General features: G+C 38.3%; 1 protein-coding gene across 3 annotated transcripts in view; it reads left to right on the top strand.

Moving 5' to 3' along the window:
- Positions 1 to 504: 504 nt before the first annotated feature.
- The window catches only part of MDM1 (Mdm1 nuclear protein), a 29,105-nt gene continuing 13,349 nt past the window's right edge, over positions 505 to 16,260 (top strand). For 2 of the 3 annotated variants that reach the window (XM_030866349.2, XM_030866350.2), the window contains exons 1-7: positions 505 to 660; positions 1,711 to 1,825; positions 5,409 to 5,773; positions 6,884 to 7,018; positions 10,835 to 11,002; positions 12,270 to 12,373; positions 12,455 to 12,554. In XM_030866349.2, the coding sequence (XP_030722209.1) occupies positions 643 to 660; positions 1,711 to 1,825; positions 5,409 to 5,773; positions 6,884 to 7,018; positions 10,835 to 11,002; positions 12,270 to 12,373; positions 12,455 to 12,554 (1,005 nt within the window). In that variant the 5' untranslated portion in view covers positions 505 to 642. Of the gene's footprint in view, positions 661 to 1,710; positions 1,826 to 4,943; positions 5,021 to 5,408; positions 5,774 to 6,883; positions 7,019 to 10,834; positions 11,003 to 12,269; positions 12,374 to 12,454; positions 12,555 to 16,260 lie in introns of those variants that run through there. The other variant, XM_030866352.2, reaches the window with a different exon arrangement.

Below are 16,260 nucleotides of genomic sequence, written 5' to 3' on the forward strand. Positions count from 1 at the left end.
ATTTTCTGGCCTCTTCCTTTTGACGTGACAGTAAATAGTGTAGCACGGTTGTCGGTGGCAGGAATTGATATTCTAAAGAACAGACCTGAATATTTTCATTTCAGACAAAGAAACACTCCGTTCTGTCATACATGTTGGAACTAAAAACACACCTTCCTGTTTTATGACGTGAAGAACCTGGGTCCAGCGAGGCCGGCGACTCACGAATCCCAGCGGCACGCAGACCCATTGGTGCGCAGGACGCGACAAAGCAGACGCCGTCGAGCTCTCCTCAGGACGAAGCTCCCGCGGGGCCCCGCCCACTCCGGGCCCGGGAGCCTCATTGGCCGGCCTTCCGCCCGCCATCTCTATCAATCCCCGGGATTTGGCTGGGGAGGCGGGCGTTCTCCTTTCCAGCACTGATTGGTCGACTCTTAATGACGGTGCGGGGCTCTCCGAGTCTCTACTGGTTTTCAGTCTTCAGAATGGGCGGGGAAAGGCAGAGCGACACGGCTCAAGGAGACAAGCGCGGAGTGCGCCGGCGCGTAGTCGGGGACGCTGGGCCGAGGCTTTTGCTAGGGAACCTCCTGTTGTCGCCCCGCCCCCTCCGGGCTTTTTGTCTCATTAACTGTCGGAGTGACTGGGGCTCCAGCGCCGGGCGACATGCCGGTGCGCTTCAAGGTGAGGCCGGGGTCCCCGGGGGCCGAAGCCTGATGGGGGGAGCTGGGACAGGGCGGGTGCAGGGCGCCGGAGCCTCACTGGCTTCCTGGGCCGCGCCCCTCGGCCCTGCTGAGCCTGTCAGCTCCCGATCCTGCCTGTAACCATCGTAGAGGATGCTGCTCTTGTCCTCTTACCTAGCCCCCTCTCCGCTCACACTCACTTCCGAGTTGCCGAGTGGAATAGTTAGATGGTTTGAGGTGGATTTATTTGGGTGGGTGGGGGCGGGGAGAGCTCAGAGGCGTGTAGATGGAGGGCACTTTATAATGGGAACTACGGTGGCTTCAGATTGGGACACCTGTGGACCACATCACAGCTTAGCTTTTAACACCCCTTCCCTTTAAAACTTTAAAGTGTATTATGTCTTTTAAAGGCTTGAGAAATGGTACCCTGACAAGATAAAGACAGGGTATAAGAAATACACATTCTTCACAATTGTGCATTTGTTTAAGGTTTGTTAATAGTTCCAGGTAGCTGGTAGCTGTCATGGTCAAGCACCCTTCAACATAACAGTTGACCACAGTGTTCCACAAGCCCTGACTGTCTTCTTTTATCTTGAGGGTTTGCATCCAGAATGGGAGGGAATTTGGCTTTTCTTGGTTGACTTTACAAAACTTCTAAAGGGATTAGGCATATTATATTATATTGTGTACTTGGTGAGAACTTCGTTAGTTAGGATAATTATAGTGATGAGGATTTAGATTGCCACCCATTATCAGACAAGACCTCAGGCTTTGAATCAGACAACCAGCAAAAGGGTAGCCACTCTGAGCCTCAGAATCCTTGTAACATCTCTCTCAAGTGGTTGTGAGGATTAAAGGATATAACACTATGAACTGGTAGCACAGGGCTGGGTCAATGTTGGGAGCTATTATTAAGGACCTCTTCTATGTTTAATTATCAGTCTTAAGTCTTTCAACTCTTTTTAGAGGTTCAGAAATGATTTTTACTGATGTCTACCTTAAAACAACTTTCATTACTTACGTTTTACTCAAATTGTACTTTGCATTACAGGGGTTGAGTGAATACCAGAGAAACTTTCTGTGGAAAAAGTCATATTTGTCAGAGTCCTGTAATTCCTCATTGGGGAGAAGGTACCCATGGGCTGGACTTAGATCAGATCAATTAGGTAAGTTGAACAGCTAGTAGTCATTATAAGTTGAATAAACCTCGGGGTCAAGTTTGCAAAATGATTTATTAAAAATTTGTGAAGTGGGCTTCCCTGGTGGCTCAGTGGTTGGGGGTCCGCCTGCCGATGCAGGGGACACAGGTTCGTGCCACGGTCCGGGAGGATCCCACATGCCACGGAGCGGCTGGGCCCATGGGCCATGGCCGCTGAGCCTGCGCGTCCGGAGCCTGTGCTCCGCAACGGGAGAGGCCACAACAGTGAGAGGCCCGCGTACCACACAAAAAAAAAGAAAAAAATTTGTGAAGCATTGTTCAGTTGGCCTGGTTGATTTACTCGTTTGTTTAACAAATACTTATTGAGGGTTTACTGTAGGCCATGACTATTCCTCTCTTCTAGGGATATAACTTTGAACCAGACAAAGACCCTTAACTGTGGGGAAAACAGTAAACAAGTAACTCAATAAATAAACCAGGGGATTTCAGGTTGTTATATAAAATTGTAGGCTGGTGTGATAGATAACTGGAAGGAGGGGTGGGTTGGAGGGAATACACTTTAGAATCAGTGGTCAGGAAAGGCTTATTTGAAGTGATATTGGAGCTGAGACATGAAAGCTGAGTGTGGACAAGTGTGGGGAGGGGTACTCCCAAGGTCTTGAGGAATGGAAGCTTAGATAGATAAAGCAGTTTGCCCAAGGTTCACACTCATAAATGACAGAACCATGATTTGAAATCAAGTCTGTGTTGTTCAAAGCCTGTGAGTTCAGAGGCCATGTTCTTGTCATCACACATGCTTCCTCCCTGTATCTCAGGGAAGTTAGAACCCTCGGCTAAGGTTTCCCAGAGTGTGGTAGAAGGGGAAAGAGACAGACTGATTCCATTCAACCTGCTTGCTTAATTCTCCCTCACTAGAACATAAGATCTCTGAGAGCAGGGCTCTGTCTGTCTTCACCACCTTGTTCCTGCTTAGTACATGACACAGGGCCTTGGCATACTCTGGAGTTTATTAAACTTCATTTTTGAATGAATGAATAAACCTGGGTTTGAATCCACATTTGCTGTGTGACTTCGGGCAAATTGGGCCTGTTTCACCAAGTGGGAGTTGGGAAGCCCATTGCACAGGATTCCTAGGAGGGATGAAATGAGATGTTCCTCTTAAGGGCTAGGTGCATATATACAGATGAGTGCTTGGTGCCCAACCCGTGACATGTGTGAGAGTGCCAGATGTGTAGTATATAAGTTCCTCCAACTTAGATGTTTGAAGCCAGGAGAAGAAAGACTTACATGTGGGGTGGCAAGCCTGGGAAATTAGTAAGATGAGAGTGTTTCCAGGATTAGGTTTGGAGAACAAAGGGAAAAGTGGATGAGAGTGGGTGGTTCTTTTAGGATTCCTCTGAATTGTCAGGACCCTTTGCCCAGAGCCTGGCTTCAAAGACTGGGTGTCACTGCATCTTGGGCAGGGTGGTGCTCATAATCCTCTCCGAATGACCAGAAACTCCACAGATTCGAGGCTCCATTAGATTAAGAATCCCAACATAAATCTCTCAAAATGTAGCTAGCCCACTGAGGGCCTTGGGGGATGTTATGACACGGGGCATTGGTTAACCACATAGTTGCCCCCATGTAACATTTTAGCTTGGATCAGCTACATGTGAGGGTAGGGGTGATGAAATGAGACTGCGGGAGCAGAGCCACTTTGGAGTATGGTACCTTGTTAGGAAGGAATGGTCTAGGGGGAGGCCTGTTAACAGGGAGGTAAGGGGGAGGGGCAGAGTGAGAACTCTAGGTTGCTCAGAAAGGGAGGTGGGGGCCAGGAAAGAACAGCAGCGGTGTTACCGAAGGCTGGCTGGGCGTTCTGTGCTTATTTTTCCTCATAGTGTATTTTCCACCATGCTAGGAGACAAGGGTGGACCACTTGAGAATCTTCTCTTTTCATTTTGCTCTTCTTCCAGCAGCCCTGCTCTGTGTTAAAGAGAGAAGTCTGGGGCAGTGGTCTTCAAGCTTTTGTGCTTTCATACCCGCTAAAAGAATTTAGAAACTCTTATCTCTGTTCACATTTTAAAGTTGATATTTAAGTTCTTTTTTATCAAAAGTGTAATGAATAGTTTCAAAGGATATGATTTCTAGCATATTGAATATTGTGTATATGTTTTACATGTCTTTTGTTAAAATTTTGGAGCTAGCGATTGAGCTCAGTTTATGGTAAATGTTCATCATTTAATTGGTAAAGTCAGTCCTCACTAGAAAACTAATCATGTAAATTAGAATTATTCTGTGAGAAAAAAGTCTGACTTTATTTTTTGGTCCACATAAATGCATTAATATGCATATATGCATTTCACATAATGACTGTCTTACATCCTGAATTTTAATTCTAAGATAGGTAGATGGAAAAGGTGTTGTGCTGGATAAAATAATGCACTGTTCTTTTGTTATTTCTAATCTCTGCCTTTGTTGCTTTCTGTCAAATACTCTTCCTCAGGAGTTGTGCTTTCTTGAATTGTTCCTTTGTTTGTCCTCCCCACCTATGACAATTTTTTTATTCCATAGGGTGGTTGAGAGGCGTGTCTTTCTTGTATGAAGTGGGAAGAGGGTGATTATGAAGGGAGTGGTGAGAAAGGAAACTACAGATGGCAGATGCAGCCCTTAGGCTGTCAGGAAGTAGCACACATGGAAGTTAGGATCTGGAAAGTGATTCCCTTAAGCTGCCCATTTCTGCTCCTGCCCCCCCACAGAATGTCTTTCTGTGCCTCCAGATATATATGCACCCAGTTTGGAGACCATGGTCTAGGGCAGACTTGTAAGGGTGGGGACCCTGGGTTTGATGGCCAGAACATCCATGATAGAGGCTAAAGGACTCTGGTTTTACCTAATGCCAGGTTGTCTGTCTACCTTCCCTTCTCTTCCATTCTTAATCTTTCTTCTCTACCCCACCCTGCACTGTCTTCTTTCTTTTTAAAGAATGGCTCCAAACTAGGGCAGTATCTCAGTGACTGTCATTCCACAGAGCTTCTCTTACCTGGGTAGAAGGTTAAGTTTTTGGACATTTGCTTGCCAGACAGAAATATAGAGAAATAGTATCTTAGGTCTTGTCAAAAGGGTTCATTCTCTTTACTTCTCAGGAACTCAAGGCAAATGTAGAACTAAGATCCAGCATAATGACATCTCACCCCTTCTCATCTTGGTCTGCTGTACATAAGAGAAGCTTTGTGAAAAGTTCCAAATTTTGACAGCACCAGGGCCCTTTGTTCTGTAAAGTAGCACAGGAAAGTAATTAGAAACGGAGGCAACACATTCCACCTGGCTTGCCAGGTCCATCACGTTGTGATTCTAGCAACTTGTCTTAGGATAACTCGAACATTGTGACCTCAATTTAAAAATTATGGTCAAACGTTTAATATTTCTTTAAAACAAAATTAAAGATATTATGTGGAAAAACTGTACTTTTTTTAATCCCGTAACTGGAAGGATATTGTGTATCTCAACTGAATTTTAAATTCCATTTCTCCTCTCATACATGTGATTAAAAGTTGTCTTTGTAGCTTGATGCTTTGGTATCTGCTATTTTTGTATATTATATTTTGTAGGAATCACAAAAGAGCCAAGTTTTATTTCCAAAAGAAGAGTCCCTCACCATGACCCACAGATTTCAAAATCTCTTGAGTGGAATGGAGCTACCTCAGAGAACGCTGTGGTTGTATCACCAGAACCCGAAGCCCCCAGAACACCAGAACCAGAACAAAAAGAAGATGTTAACCAAGAAAGGGTTCTTGCACTAGACGCCTCCAGGGTTCCCAAGAGAACCAGATCTCACTCTGCAGACTCCAGAGCTGAAGGGGCTTCAGAAATTGTGGAAAATAAGGAGGCTATAGTAGCAAATCATGTACCAGTTAATGAAAATGTGGAGCTGGAACATTCTACCAAGCTTCTTTCAGAAAACATAGATGGTGGGGTAGGTATATTCACTGTATTTCCTTTCAGAAGCATAGAATTCTTTGTAAATTTCATCATCATTTCAGTAATATTACATTTTGTGCTTCAATTTTTCCATTATTTGTTTTCTTGTCCAGTGTCTGTAGAAGAGTTGATAAGAGGCTGTTGACTTTAGTTATTATGACTTAGTTCTCTTCTTAATAGTTGCCATTTTGTACTGGTTTTACTAAGATATCCCTTCGTTGGGTACACAGCCTGCCTCTGGATTTTATTTATCATATATCAGCACCTGAGTCCTAAGGGACAGATCAAGTTGAGACAGAGAAAGGGAGTAGGCCATTACCTCTGGCAGGGATGGTGAGCTGACTTATACCTAGGCCCTTTTCAATTTCTTATTGTGTACTAGCAGAAAAAACAGAGTCTCAATTGACAAAATGCAAAAGGAAGGAGAGGTCTGGCTAGATCTCAAAAGATCTTGCAGTTCTGCTCTCTTATGTCCCAGCTGGCCTGCGGCAGGTCCCTGCGAGCACATAAGCAGAGGCTGCAGGGACCCGTGCAGACGCCTCACTGCTTCCCCATTTTTCTCCACTCTACTGCTTCCTCCCCATCTCATGTCCACCGCTGACTGGAACCACGGAGAGGCATTTAGAAGTGTTGGAAGACCAGGGGGCATGGGAATCAAGGAAGGTGACATGTAAGTCTGGTGGGCAGGGGAAGGGGTGTCCCCAAAGCAAGCTGTGGACAAGGTAATGTGCTGTTGTTTCTTAGTAATATATTCACTTATGCATAATTGGTAGGAAGGGACTGAGAAATGTTATCTACACTTGATCTTAGCCAAAAGGCCGAGAAGCAATGAGAGAAATGTTATCTTTTGCTGGGATGCACAATAATTCCTTGACGGTATTAAGGGAATTTTAAAGAGTTTCACAATTTAAAGGAAGACTAACAATTAAAGAAAGGTTTCTGTATGACGATGTGCATATAGTTAATGATACCTTACTGTGCACTTAAGAATTTGTTAAGAGGGTAGAGTTTTATGTTCTATGTTTTTTACCACAGTTAAAAAAAAGAAAAAGTTTGAATAGAAATTTTTAATAACTTTGAGTTGGATTTTTTTTTTCCCTAACAGTTGGATAGACTTCTACAGAAAAAAGCTGGACTGACTGTTGTTCCTTCACATAATGTCTTGAGAAATTCTGAATATCAAAGGCAGTTTGTTTGGAAGACCCCTAAAGAAACTACTTCAGCTTTTGCAGCCAATCAGGTAGTTTAATGGATGCAATACATTTTTGAGGAATATCATCTAATCTAGTGTTGCAGATTTACATAGAACTAAGAACTGAAAGAAATTAGATACTTAAGAAGGCCTGAAGGTGGGTTCTAGAAACGTGAAAATGAGAGTTTTGCTAAAATCATCCTATTACTTCTGATTTATAGTAGTAATATTATACTGTCCTAGGCTACTGATGATCATTGTTGCCAGATCCATCACATATACTAAATATGAGACAGGGTAATGAAAACTTGAGGACTGGTAAGTTTTTGCATGCTGTGAATTTTTTTTATTTATTAAAAAATTGTTAAATTGATTGTATTCTGAAATGTTGAATTTTGTTGACTAATATATTGCATGTTTTCTGTCTTCTAAGAAAGGTGTAACTGCATTGGATATTTATTTTAATAAGTACAAAATAGGTTGAAAGTGATGCAAGATATATAATTTTGTCCTTATATCAAATGAGCAGTGATAGGAATTGTCAGTTTAACTATATTTATAAATTCAAAAGCTATAATGGTAACTAAATGTGATATTAGGTTTCATTGTATCCTCACACAATTTTAGTATTAGACTACCATTACTAATATATACTCTGTTGTTTTACTACTAGAATTCTCCATACAGTTCTTAGCTCATTTATGTTCTTAACCATACTCCTAGGCTTAGGTAGGAAATACTTCCATTTAGAATATCCCCAAAGGCTCATGACAGCTTAGTCTTTTCTTTCTCACTCACCTATATACTTTATACACCCATAAGGACCAAGAGGATAATTAGATTCAGCAAGACAATAACATGTCATCTTACACTAAGATAGTACCAGTGTTATCCTACAAATTGTAGCAGCTTTAGGCTTGCTTACTTGTTATTCAGTTTTTAAAAAACTGAAATTTATATAACATTTTAGGAACACATAAAATAACATAAATCAATACATACCCTTTATAAACCTAGTGAATAGAATCAGTACTTCTTTTGCTGGCTCACAAGTGTTGTTGGATAGAAAGTGTACCTACAAAATTACTTACAGCCTAAAAATCATGACTGTTCAATTTTTGTAGAATATCTTACCTTTAAGGTAGAGGTGATTCAAATCAAAGCCCTATTGACAACTTCTGCATACTTCAGTGAAAGCATTATGTAGAAACGTTCTTTTGATAGTATCAGAAGTATAACATAAAATAAATCACTAGCAATACCTTCACTACTAGCTTTATTGCTTTCATTAGTGAGGGTTTCAGAGAATTTTTTTTGGAAGCAAATGCTCTTTGTTAGTTGAAAGCATATCAGTTTTCGGGTCTGTGGATTGAAGAGCTCTGTGACAGAAACTTTCAAAGCTTGTTGATAGGGAACCTCTAAAGGAGCTGTTCCGTTCTGTTTTATCAGACACCTGTTTTCTGAAAGGATGTCTTATATTAATATGTAAAAGAGTCAGAACAATTTTTGGCAGAAGAGTCCTTGAGGTTATACTGTACTTAAAAAGATATACTGTTTGGTTGTGATCTGTATGAAGGTGTATTATGCAGCGTTGTGAAGCAATAATGTACCTTATTTGAACTCCATATCCTTTCTATTTGCTTTCTCTGTAATCAGTGGTAATAGACCATGAAATGGAAACCATATTATGAAATATTAAGGATAAAAGAAAACATTTAAAAATAGAGACATGAAAATTACCTCTTTTTTTCCTTGCTTTAAGCTAAAAATAAGCAAAGGAAAAAACTTGAGCAAATGCATATGTCAGATATTCAAAACGTTAAGACTTTTTTATTGTTGTAGGAGGAAAAAAAATTCATGTCAAGGAGGAAAAAAACCCTGCAGAGCTGACAACAGAGTTGCTTTGTAAAGCTAATGTGTATTTTCTTATTATTAAAATCTGCCTATTTTACTATTCTCACTACCAAACTAATAGGGGGGTGGGGAACTTGGGGGAGAAAAGATATGGTTCATTATTTCTTTTGGCTTAAGCATTATTTGATTACAATAACTATTATTCAAAACATAGTAATGAGTAGAGAAAGTTGACCTTTGGATTTTCTCTCCAGCTTTACTGAGCTCTAATTGACAAAAAATTATATATTTATGATGTACGATGTGAAGTTTTGACATATGTATTCATTCTGAAATGATTACCACAATCAAGCTAATCAACACATCTATCACCTCATGTAGTTACCATTTTTTGTGTGTGTGGTGAGAATACTTAAGATCTATCCTTTTAGCAAATTTTAAGTACATAATACAGTATTGTTAACTACATACATGCTGTACTTCAGATCTCCATAATTATTTATCCTGCATAATTGAAACTTTGTACCCTTTGACCAGCATCTCCCCATTTCTCCCACCCCCTGGTCCCTGGCCCCTGGCAACCACCATTCTATTTGCTGCTTCTATGAGTTCCTTTAGATTCCACATATAAGTGGGATCATATAATGCAGTATTTGTCTTTCTGTGCCTGGCTCATTTCACTTAGCATATGTTCTCCAGGTTCATGCATGTTGTTGCAAGTGAGAGGATTTTTTTTTTAAGGCTGAATAATAATACATTTTCTTTATCCATTCATCTGTCCATGGACACTTAGACTGATTCCATATCTTGGCTACTGTGAATAATGCTATAATGAACATGGGAGTGTAGGTATCTTTTGAGATACTGATTTCATTTCCCTTGGATATATACCTAGAAGTGGGGTTGCTGGATCTATTTTAAATTTTTTGAGGACCCTCTATACTGCTTTCCATAATGGCCATATCAATTTACATTCCCACCAACGGTGGACCGGGGTTCCCTTTTCTCTGCATCCTTGCCAACACTTGTTACCATTTGTATTTTTGATAATAGCCATTCTAACATGTGAGGTGAAATCTCACTGATGTTGGTTTATTCCTTGATGATTAGTGATGTTGAGCACCTGTTCGTGTACCTGTTGGCCATTTGTATGTCTTCTTTGGAAAAAAGTTCCTTTGCCCATTTTTAATCAGATTGCTTTTTTTTAATTGAGTTTTATGAGTTCTTTATTATTTTGAATATTAACTCTTTATCAGATATATGATTTGAAAATATTGTGTCTTGGTTTGATGTAGTCCCACTTGTTTATTTTTGCTTTGGTTGCCTTTGTTTTTGGTGTCAAATCCAAAAAACCATCATCAAGACCCATGTCAAGGATCTTAGCCTATGATTTCTTCCAGCAGTTTTATTGTTTCAGGGCTTACATTCAAGTCTTTAATCCATTTTGAGTTAATTTTTATGTATGGCACAAGACAGTGGTCCATTTTCATTCTTTTGTGTGTAGCTGTCCAATTTTCTCAACACCATTTATTGAAGAGACCCTTTCGCCATTGTATGTTCTTGGCTCCTTTGTCATAAGTTAATTGACCATATACATGTGAGCTTATTTCTGGACTCCTTATTCTGTTCCATTGATCTATATGTCTGTTTTTATGCCTCTTTGCCCATTTTTTAATTGGGTTGTTTTCTTGCTGTTGAGTTGAGTTCCTTAAATATTTTAAATATTGACCCCTTATGAGATGAATGCAGATATTTTCTCCCACTCAATATGCTGTCTCTTCACTCTGTTGATTGTTTTCTGTACAGAAGTTTTTTAGTTTGATGCAATCCCATTTGTTTTTGCTTTTGTTGCAATGGATGTTAATTAGACATGTGAAATGAAATTACAGTCGTATATAATTTTCCCTTTTTTGTATCCTATGATTCAACTTCATATGTGAAATTTTTTAAGCAATTGAAGAAGTTCTGTATATTTAACAAAAAACTAAACTAAAGTAATTTTTTTTTAAGGTTTTCCACAATAAAAGCAAATTCGTTCCACAATTCAAAGGTAACTCATTCATCCATGAAACTGAATACAAAAGAAATTTTAAGGGTTTATCTCCAGTGAAAGAACCAAAACAAAGAAATCATTTGAAGGAGAACGGAAATTTTGAAACAATATCTCCTGAAAAGAAGGTATTTGTCAGCTCTTTAAACAAAATAAAATCCTCATGAATTGAAACTCTCCACGTTTTCTTTTACTTACCACCATTTGGAACTTTACAAATTTCCTTTTACTTATCACCATTTGAGATTTTGTTTTTAGCTAGTTCACTAATTTGTTTATTTATTCACTAAATGTCAAATGTTCATCTAGCACCTGGTAGAAACCAGGCACCAGGTAGGTACTGAGAATACAATGATAACTACACTAAGCCCTAAGCAGTTCTTGGGTCAGTGGGGAGACAGATCTAAATAATTAAATGTAATACAGTGCAGCATATGCTTAGCAATACAGCAGGTAAGTCTGCTATGTCTAATATCAAATGATTGTCCTTATAGTAATGTGAGCTCCAGGGGTTACAGTGGTGATGGAAACACATACTTTAAATTAAATAGTGGAAATCAGATAGAAACACACATCCACACATGTATTTTAAACCATAGCTTTAATATGCCAAATTATAGCCAGTATAATTCACACGATTTACCTTGGTATATACAAACGTACTTCTCTGTGTGAAATTACAGCTGTTTCAGTTACAGCATCAGGTTAAAATTTTTGTAAATTATAGGTAAATCAGGGGTAAGTCCTATTTTTTGATCTCCTGGAATGTCATACCTGAAATGTTATGGGTTCTAAGAATAAAAATTATATGACTAAAAGTAAAATAATTTATATATATATAAATATACATATATAAAAATTATATATGCATATATATAAGTCATACATATATATTATATATGATGTATATGTTTAATAATATATATACTTGTTGGACCTATGATGTTCTTGAAAAAAAAAGAATTAAGTTATTCAGTAAAGCTGTGTGCTAACTTACAATAATTAAGTGGAAGGTCCCAATGAGTAACAATTAAATGTAAACTTAGAATATCAAGGGAAAATGTAAGACCAGTGTTCAATAGGTCGTTAACATAAAGTTTATTTATTTAGATGTTTGTTAATTAAAACTTTTTCCTAGCCAAGTATCTAAAATTTTTATTGTTAGAAAATGAAACCATATCCTGAGCTATATACTTCAAGAAACTAACCAGATATACTAGTTTCAAAACTTGCTTGTTGATTTTTTATGATTTCTATGTTATCTTTAGTAGTTAAAGCTTACTTTTAAAAACAGAATTGTAATTCAGTATCCAGCTATACTTTACAACACCTGTGTTTTCACTTTAATGTATAACATAAATTGAGCATAAAAAGTTAAAATTATTTTCATTTTAGTATAATAAAACAGATGATCCTTTAAAATTAGAAGCAGAGATGGAATCAAAAGACTTAAACCAGCCTAAAAAGAAACTTACTCCTTGGAGACATCAAAGGCTTGGGTATGTATTTTGTAAGAAAAATATCATGGTATTTAGATGATCAACATGGTGAAATATTTACTCTCATTTCATTTCTGTTAGGAAGGTGAATTCTGAATATAGAGCAAAATTTCTGAGCCCAGCCCAATATTTTTATAAAGCTGGGACTTGGACACGTGTGAAGGAAAACATACCAAATCAGGTGAGTGTATAAGCTCAGGAAGCCCACATGTTCTTTGGCACTGTATCAGTTTGATTTCACAATAGTTTCACCTAGTAATAGAGATGACAGTATGAAAATGTATGATGCGGTAATAGCACTAAAAGTATCAGGAACTTCAATTGTATGTATGAGGATATAGTTTATCAGTGTGTTTAGTTTTTTTAAAAATACTAACTTAGAGATTAGTATTATTATAAGGTCTTTAAAGTTAAAAATGTTTTTAAAATCAAATATTTATGTTAATGAAGTCAGTTTATAGAATTGTAGCATTATAGATTTGATTATTTTATAACCTTCAGACCTCTCTCAATTCAAGATTGATTAATTTTTCAAGATTAGTTTATCTGACTGACGTGCCCTGTTAGCATGTACTAATAGTGCAGTCTGCAAGCACAAGGAAGGAGTGGCCTGTGTTGATAGAGGTTTGAGTTCTAGTGTTGGGATACCCTGACATATGGGAGAAATTCTGAGGATCCTAAAGAAAGGTTGGAAGAAAAGGGTAATTCTAGAATTGGTGAGTGCTAGTTTAGTACTAGCTTCTTATAGCCAAAGGATAAACGGTGGAGCTTTTTTGGTTATTGTGTAGTTAGCATCTTTTAAACTACATCTTGATGGTTTGCTCCCCTTTCTGTGTGAATAAGCTAAATGAGAACATTTTGGATTAGACATTATAAAGAGAGGGATAATTTGGATGGGGAATGAATCTTATTTAGCTCCATACTTTAAACCATGGCTAACAATTATGTGTAATCAGCCTCTGACACTTTGAGCTTCTGGTTCTTGGCTCTGGCAGCTCCCAGACCTATGTCCTGGTGACGATATTGGGTTGGCCAAAAAGTTCGTTCAGGTTTTTCCATACGATGTCACAGAAAACCCGAACGAACTTTTCGGCCAACCGAATATTACTGGGGGCAAAATTCCTATACTCACCTTGGTGAAATCAAGTTAAAAATGAGAACATTGAAAGCAGCCATGACAGAAGAAAGGAATTGAGTCAGTTTTGAATTCTTGAGCAGTTTCTGACCATGCCAGACCTCCGTGAGGATCTCTGTGCCTGAGGAGTCTGACGGGGAATGGGAGAAAACCCCAGGCAAAGGCAGGAGCAGAGTGTGGCCATAGAGGGCGTGTGTGGCCAGTTGGTAGGTGTCAGCCACTGCCCTGTCGTGTTCCGGTACTTTGCTAGGTTGGGTTCATGAGAAGCTCCTTGTTTTGGAAAGATTATCACTTAGTCTGAGACTTCTTTGAACTAAGATGAGTTGGTATTTAGGCCTCAGATGTAAACATTTAATGGACTCAGAGGACTGTTATGTCTGGAGTCGTGATAATGTGACAGTCCTTATCCTGCCCTTGTGGAAGAGAACATTTTTGTTTTTGTTGTTAATTTAAGATCGGTCTTTAAGATTTCCTATTATAATATCTTGGTAATGTGACTTCTCTGAAGGTTTGTTTTATTAATTGCTATAGGTGGTTGAAAATGTTTAAATTAGTAGAATAGTTTGCCTTAACTTCATGGTCAAAATCATTCAAAAAAACAAATTGGAGTTAGAAAAGAATAAGAATTTTTAGTTATGAGGTTAGCAATCACTGATAGTGCTAATAGTTTTAGTCGATCAGGTCATAGACATTTAATATGGGCCATATTTTCTTATATCTTACATTTTTTTCCCTGGAAGATACTTACTGTATGTGGCTGATTTTGAGGTACCTACGTATAAGGTACTCCCTCATTTTCCTACTCCTAACATTTCATGGAATATTATTCACACTCGTCAAATGCATTTGGACATCAGCGACTTTTTTATCATTAGAATATTAACGCACTTTGAATCATGTTACAGTTTTCTAGTCCATGTATCATCTTCATTTCCCTCTTTCTTCTTTGAGATATTGTACTTTTTAAATCTATTTATAGTCTAGTCACTAGGTATTTTATCCTGTGTCCCAAGTTCCTATTCACATAACATTAGGGTAGTTGATTTTATTTGTCCAGTGGTTGTATATTTGTTATCTCTATACTATAACCAGTGGCTCTATTCCTAATGCTCGCTTGAAGGCTGTTTTTTAATAATAATCAGCAACTGCAACTGTTAAGTCCAATCCTCAGAATAACTACTGGATCTGTGTTAAATGTCTTTTTTTCCTGATTGTTAGGTAGTCTTCTAATCCTCCCAACTGCATTGGTTGAGATAATTTTTTTCTAATGTGTCTTCCAGAAATAGGACTTTGTTTCAAGATGAAGTGCCACATTGAGACATTCTGTAATTTGACAGACACTGTAAGGACTTTTAGGTATAAGATGACTCTTCATTTTCAGGGGATGATTTTGGGAAAAGGAGTATTTTATTCCCCAGTTTTCTGAGTTTGAATTTTTCACATATAAATTTTAAACAACTTAGTTGAATTCTTAATTTGGGAAAAGAAATCCAGAAAGGAAAACGTTCTACTTATAGCATTTAATATTATGTAACCTGATGGTGTTACTTGACCTGAAAAGGGGTGTGTGTGTGGCTTTAACTGAGTTAGGCATGGTTTATTCATATCATTTTTAGTAGCTCCTTTTTTTGGCTGTAGGGATTGTTTTTAATACTGAGTTCACACCATTGATTTTTTTTTCTCTTTCTAGTAGAACACCTTACTTTGGAAATATCAGCGTCCTATTTTTTCATCTGAGTTTAGGACTACAGAAGTTTAAAATCATGTATTTGTGAAATATAACAGTACTAAGATTATTAACAAAGATTGCTGATAAAGTCAATTTAAAACATTGAGTTTTGAATGTCAGTAACAAATAGAACTGAATAAAGTTTTACAGAATTTCTGTATCTCCCCTCCCTTCTTTAAAAAAAGTTGATGTCAGATAAAACTAGGTCACTGTGTACATGGAGGGGATGTTCGTCCATCCTCTCATTCATCAATCAGTGAGGTCCTCCCGTATGGATAGAATGCAGCCTTCTTTGCGGCTCCTTCCTGCTCCACCTTACACACAGTGCAGGACTGGTAGGACCCCCTTTTGAAACCACTCCTTCAGTTTATATCTCATTTGTTTATTATGGCATAGATCGTACCAATATTATGATAATGATTTATCATATACGAGGAGATCGGCCTGCTCTACCAGATTGTGAGCACATTGAGTGCAGGAACTTTCTTGCTTATCTTTGCTACCAGCCGTCTAGCTCAGGCCTAGTGCTTAGTCCATACTCAGGACAGGTTGTGGAATCAATGTTGAAAGGCTACATTCTCCCTCACCTCAAGGAGTTCATAGGTTAATGGGGAAGAATGACACAAGCAATAATTCCAGAAGAATGAAATAAGTACTAGTGGGGATATGCACCAAGGGCTTTGAGAACCCAGGGGGGAGGAAGTGATCCTAAGGCATGAAGATGTTATCATGTAGGTGATGGAGTGACCATGACACATTTGAAGCATGGGGGTACTTATTAGAAATAAAATCCGGATTATATCAAGGCACTTTATTACAAGCTTCCCATGCATTCAGAATACACTGGTTAAGAGTTCAACAGACTCAATACCTATTAAATGCAAAAACCATTATTAGTAATTTTCTTTAAAGTATAAGAGTTGAAAAAATGGTAAATGAACATGGCTTAATTTTTTTAACAGTGAAGAAAACAATATTTTGAATTATCTTTTAGGAATGTTTCAGGTTTGGTTCATTAGAGCA

Source organism: Globicephala melas, chromosome 10 (genome assembly GCF_963455315.2).
Source record: "Globicephala melas chromosome 10, mGloMel1.2, whole genome shotgun sequence".
Classification (NCBI taxonomy): domain Eukaryota; kingdom Metazoa; phylum Chordata; class Mammalia; order Artiodactyla; family Delphinidae; genus Globicephala; species Globicephala melas.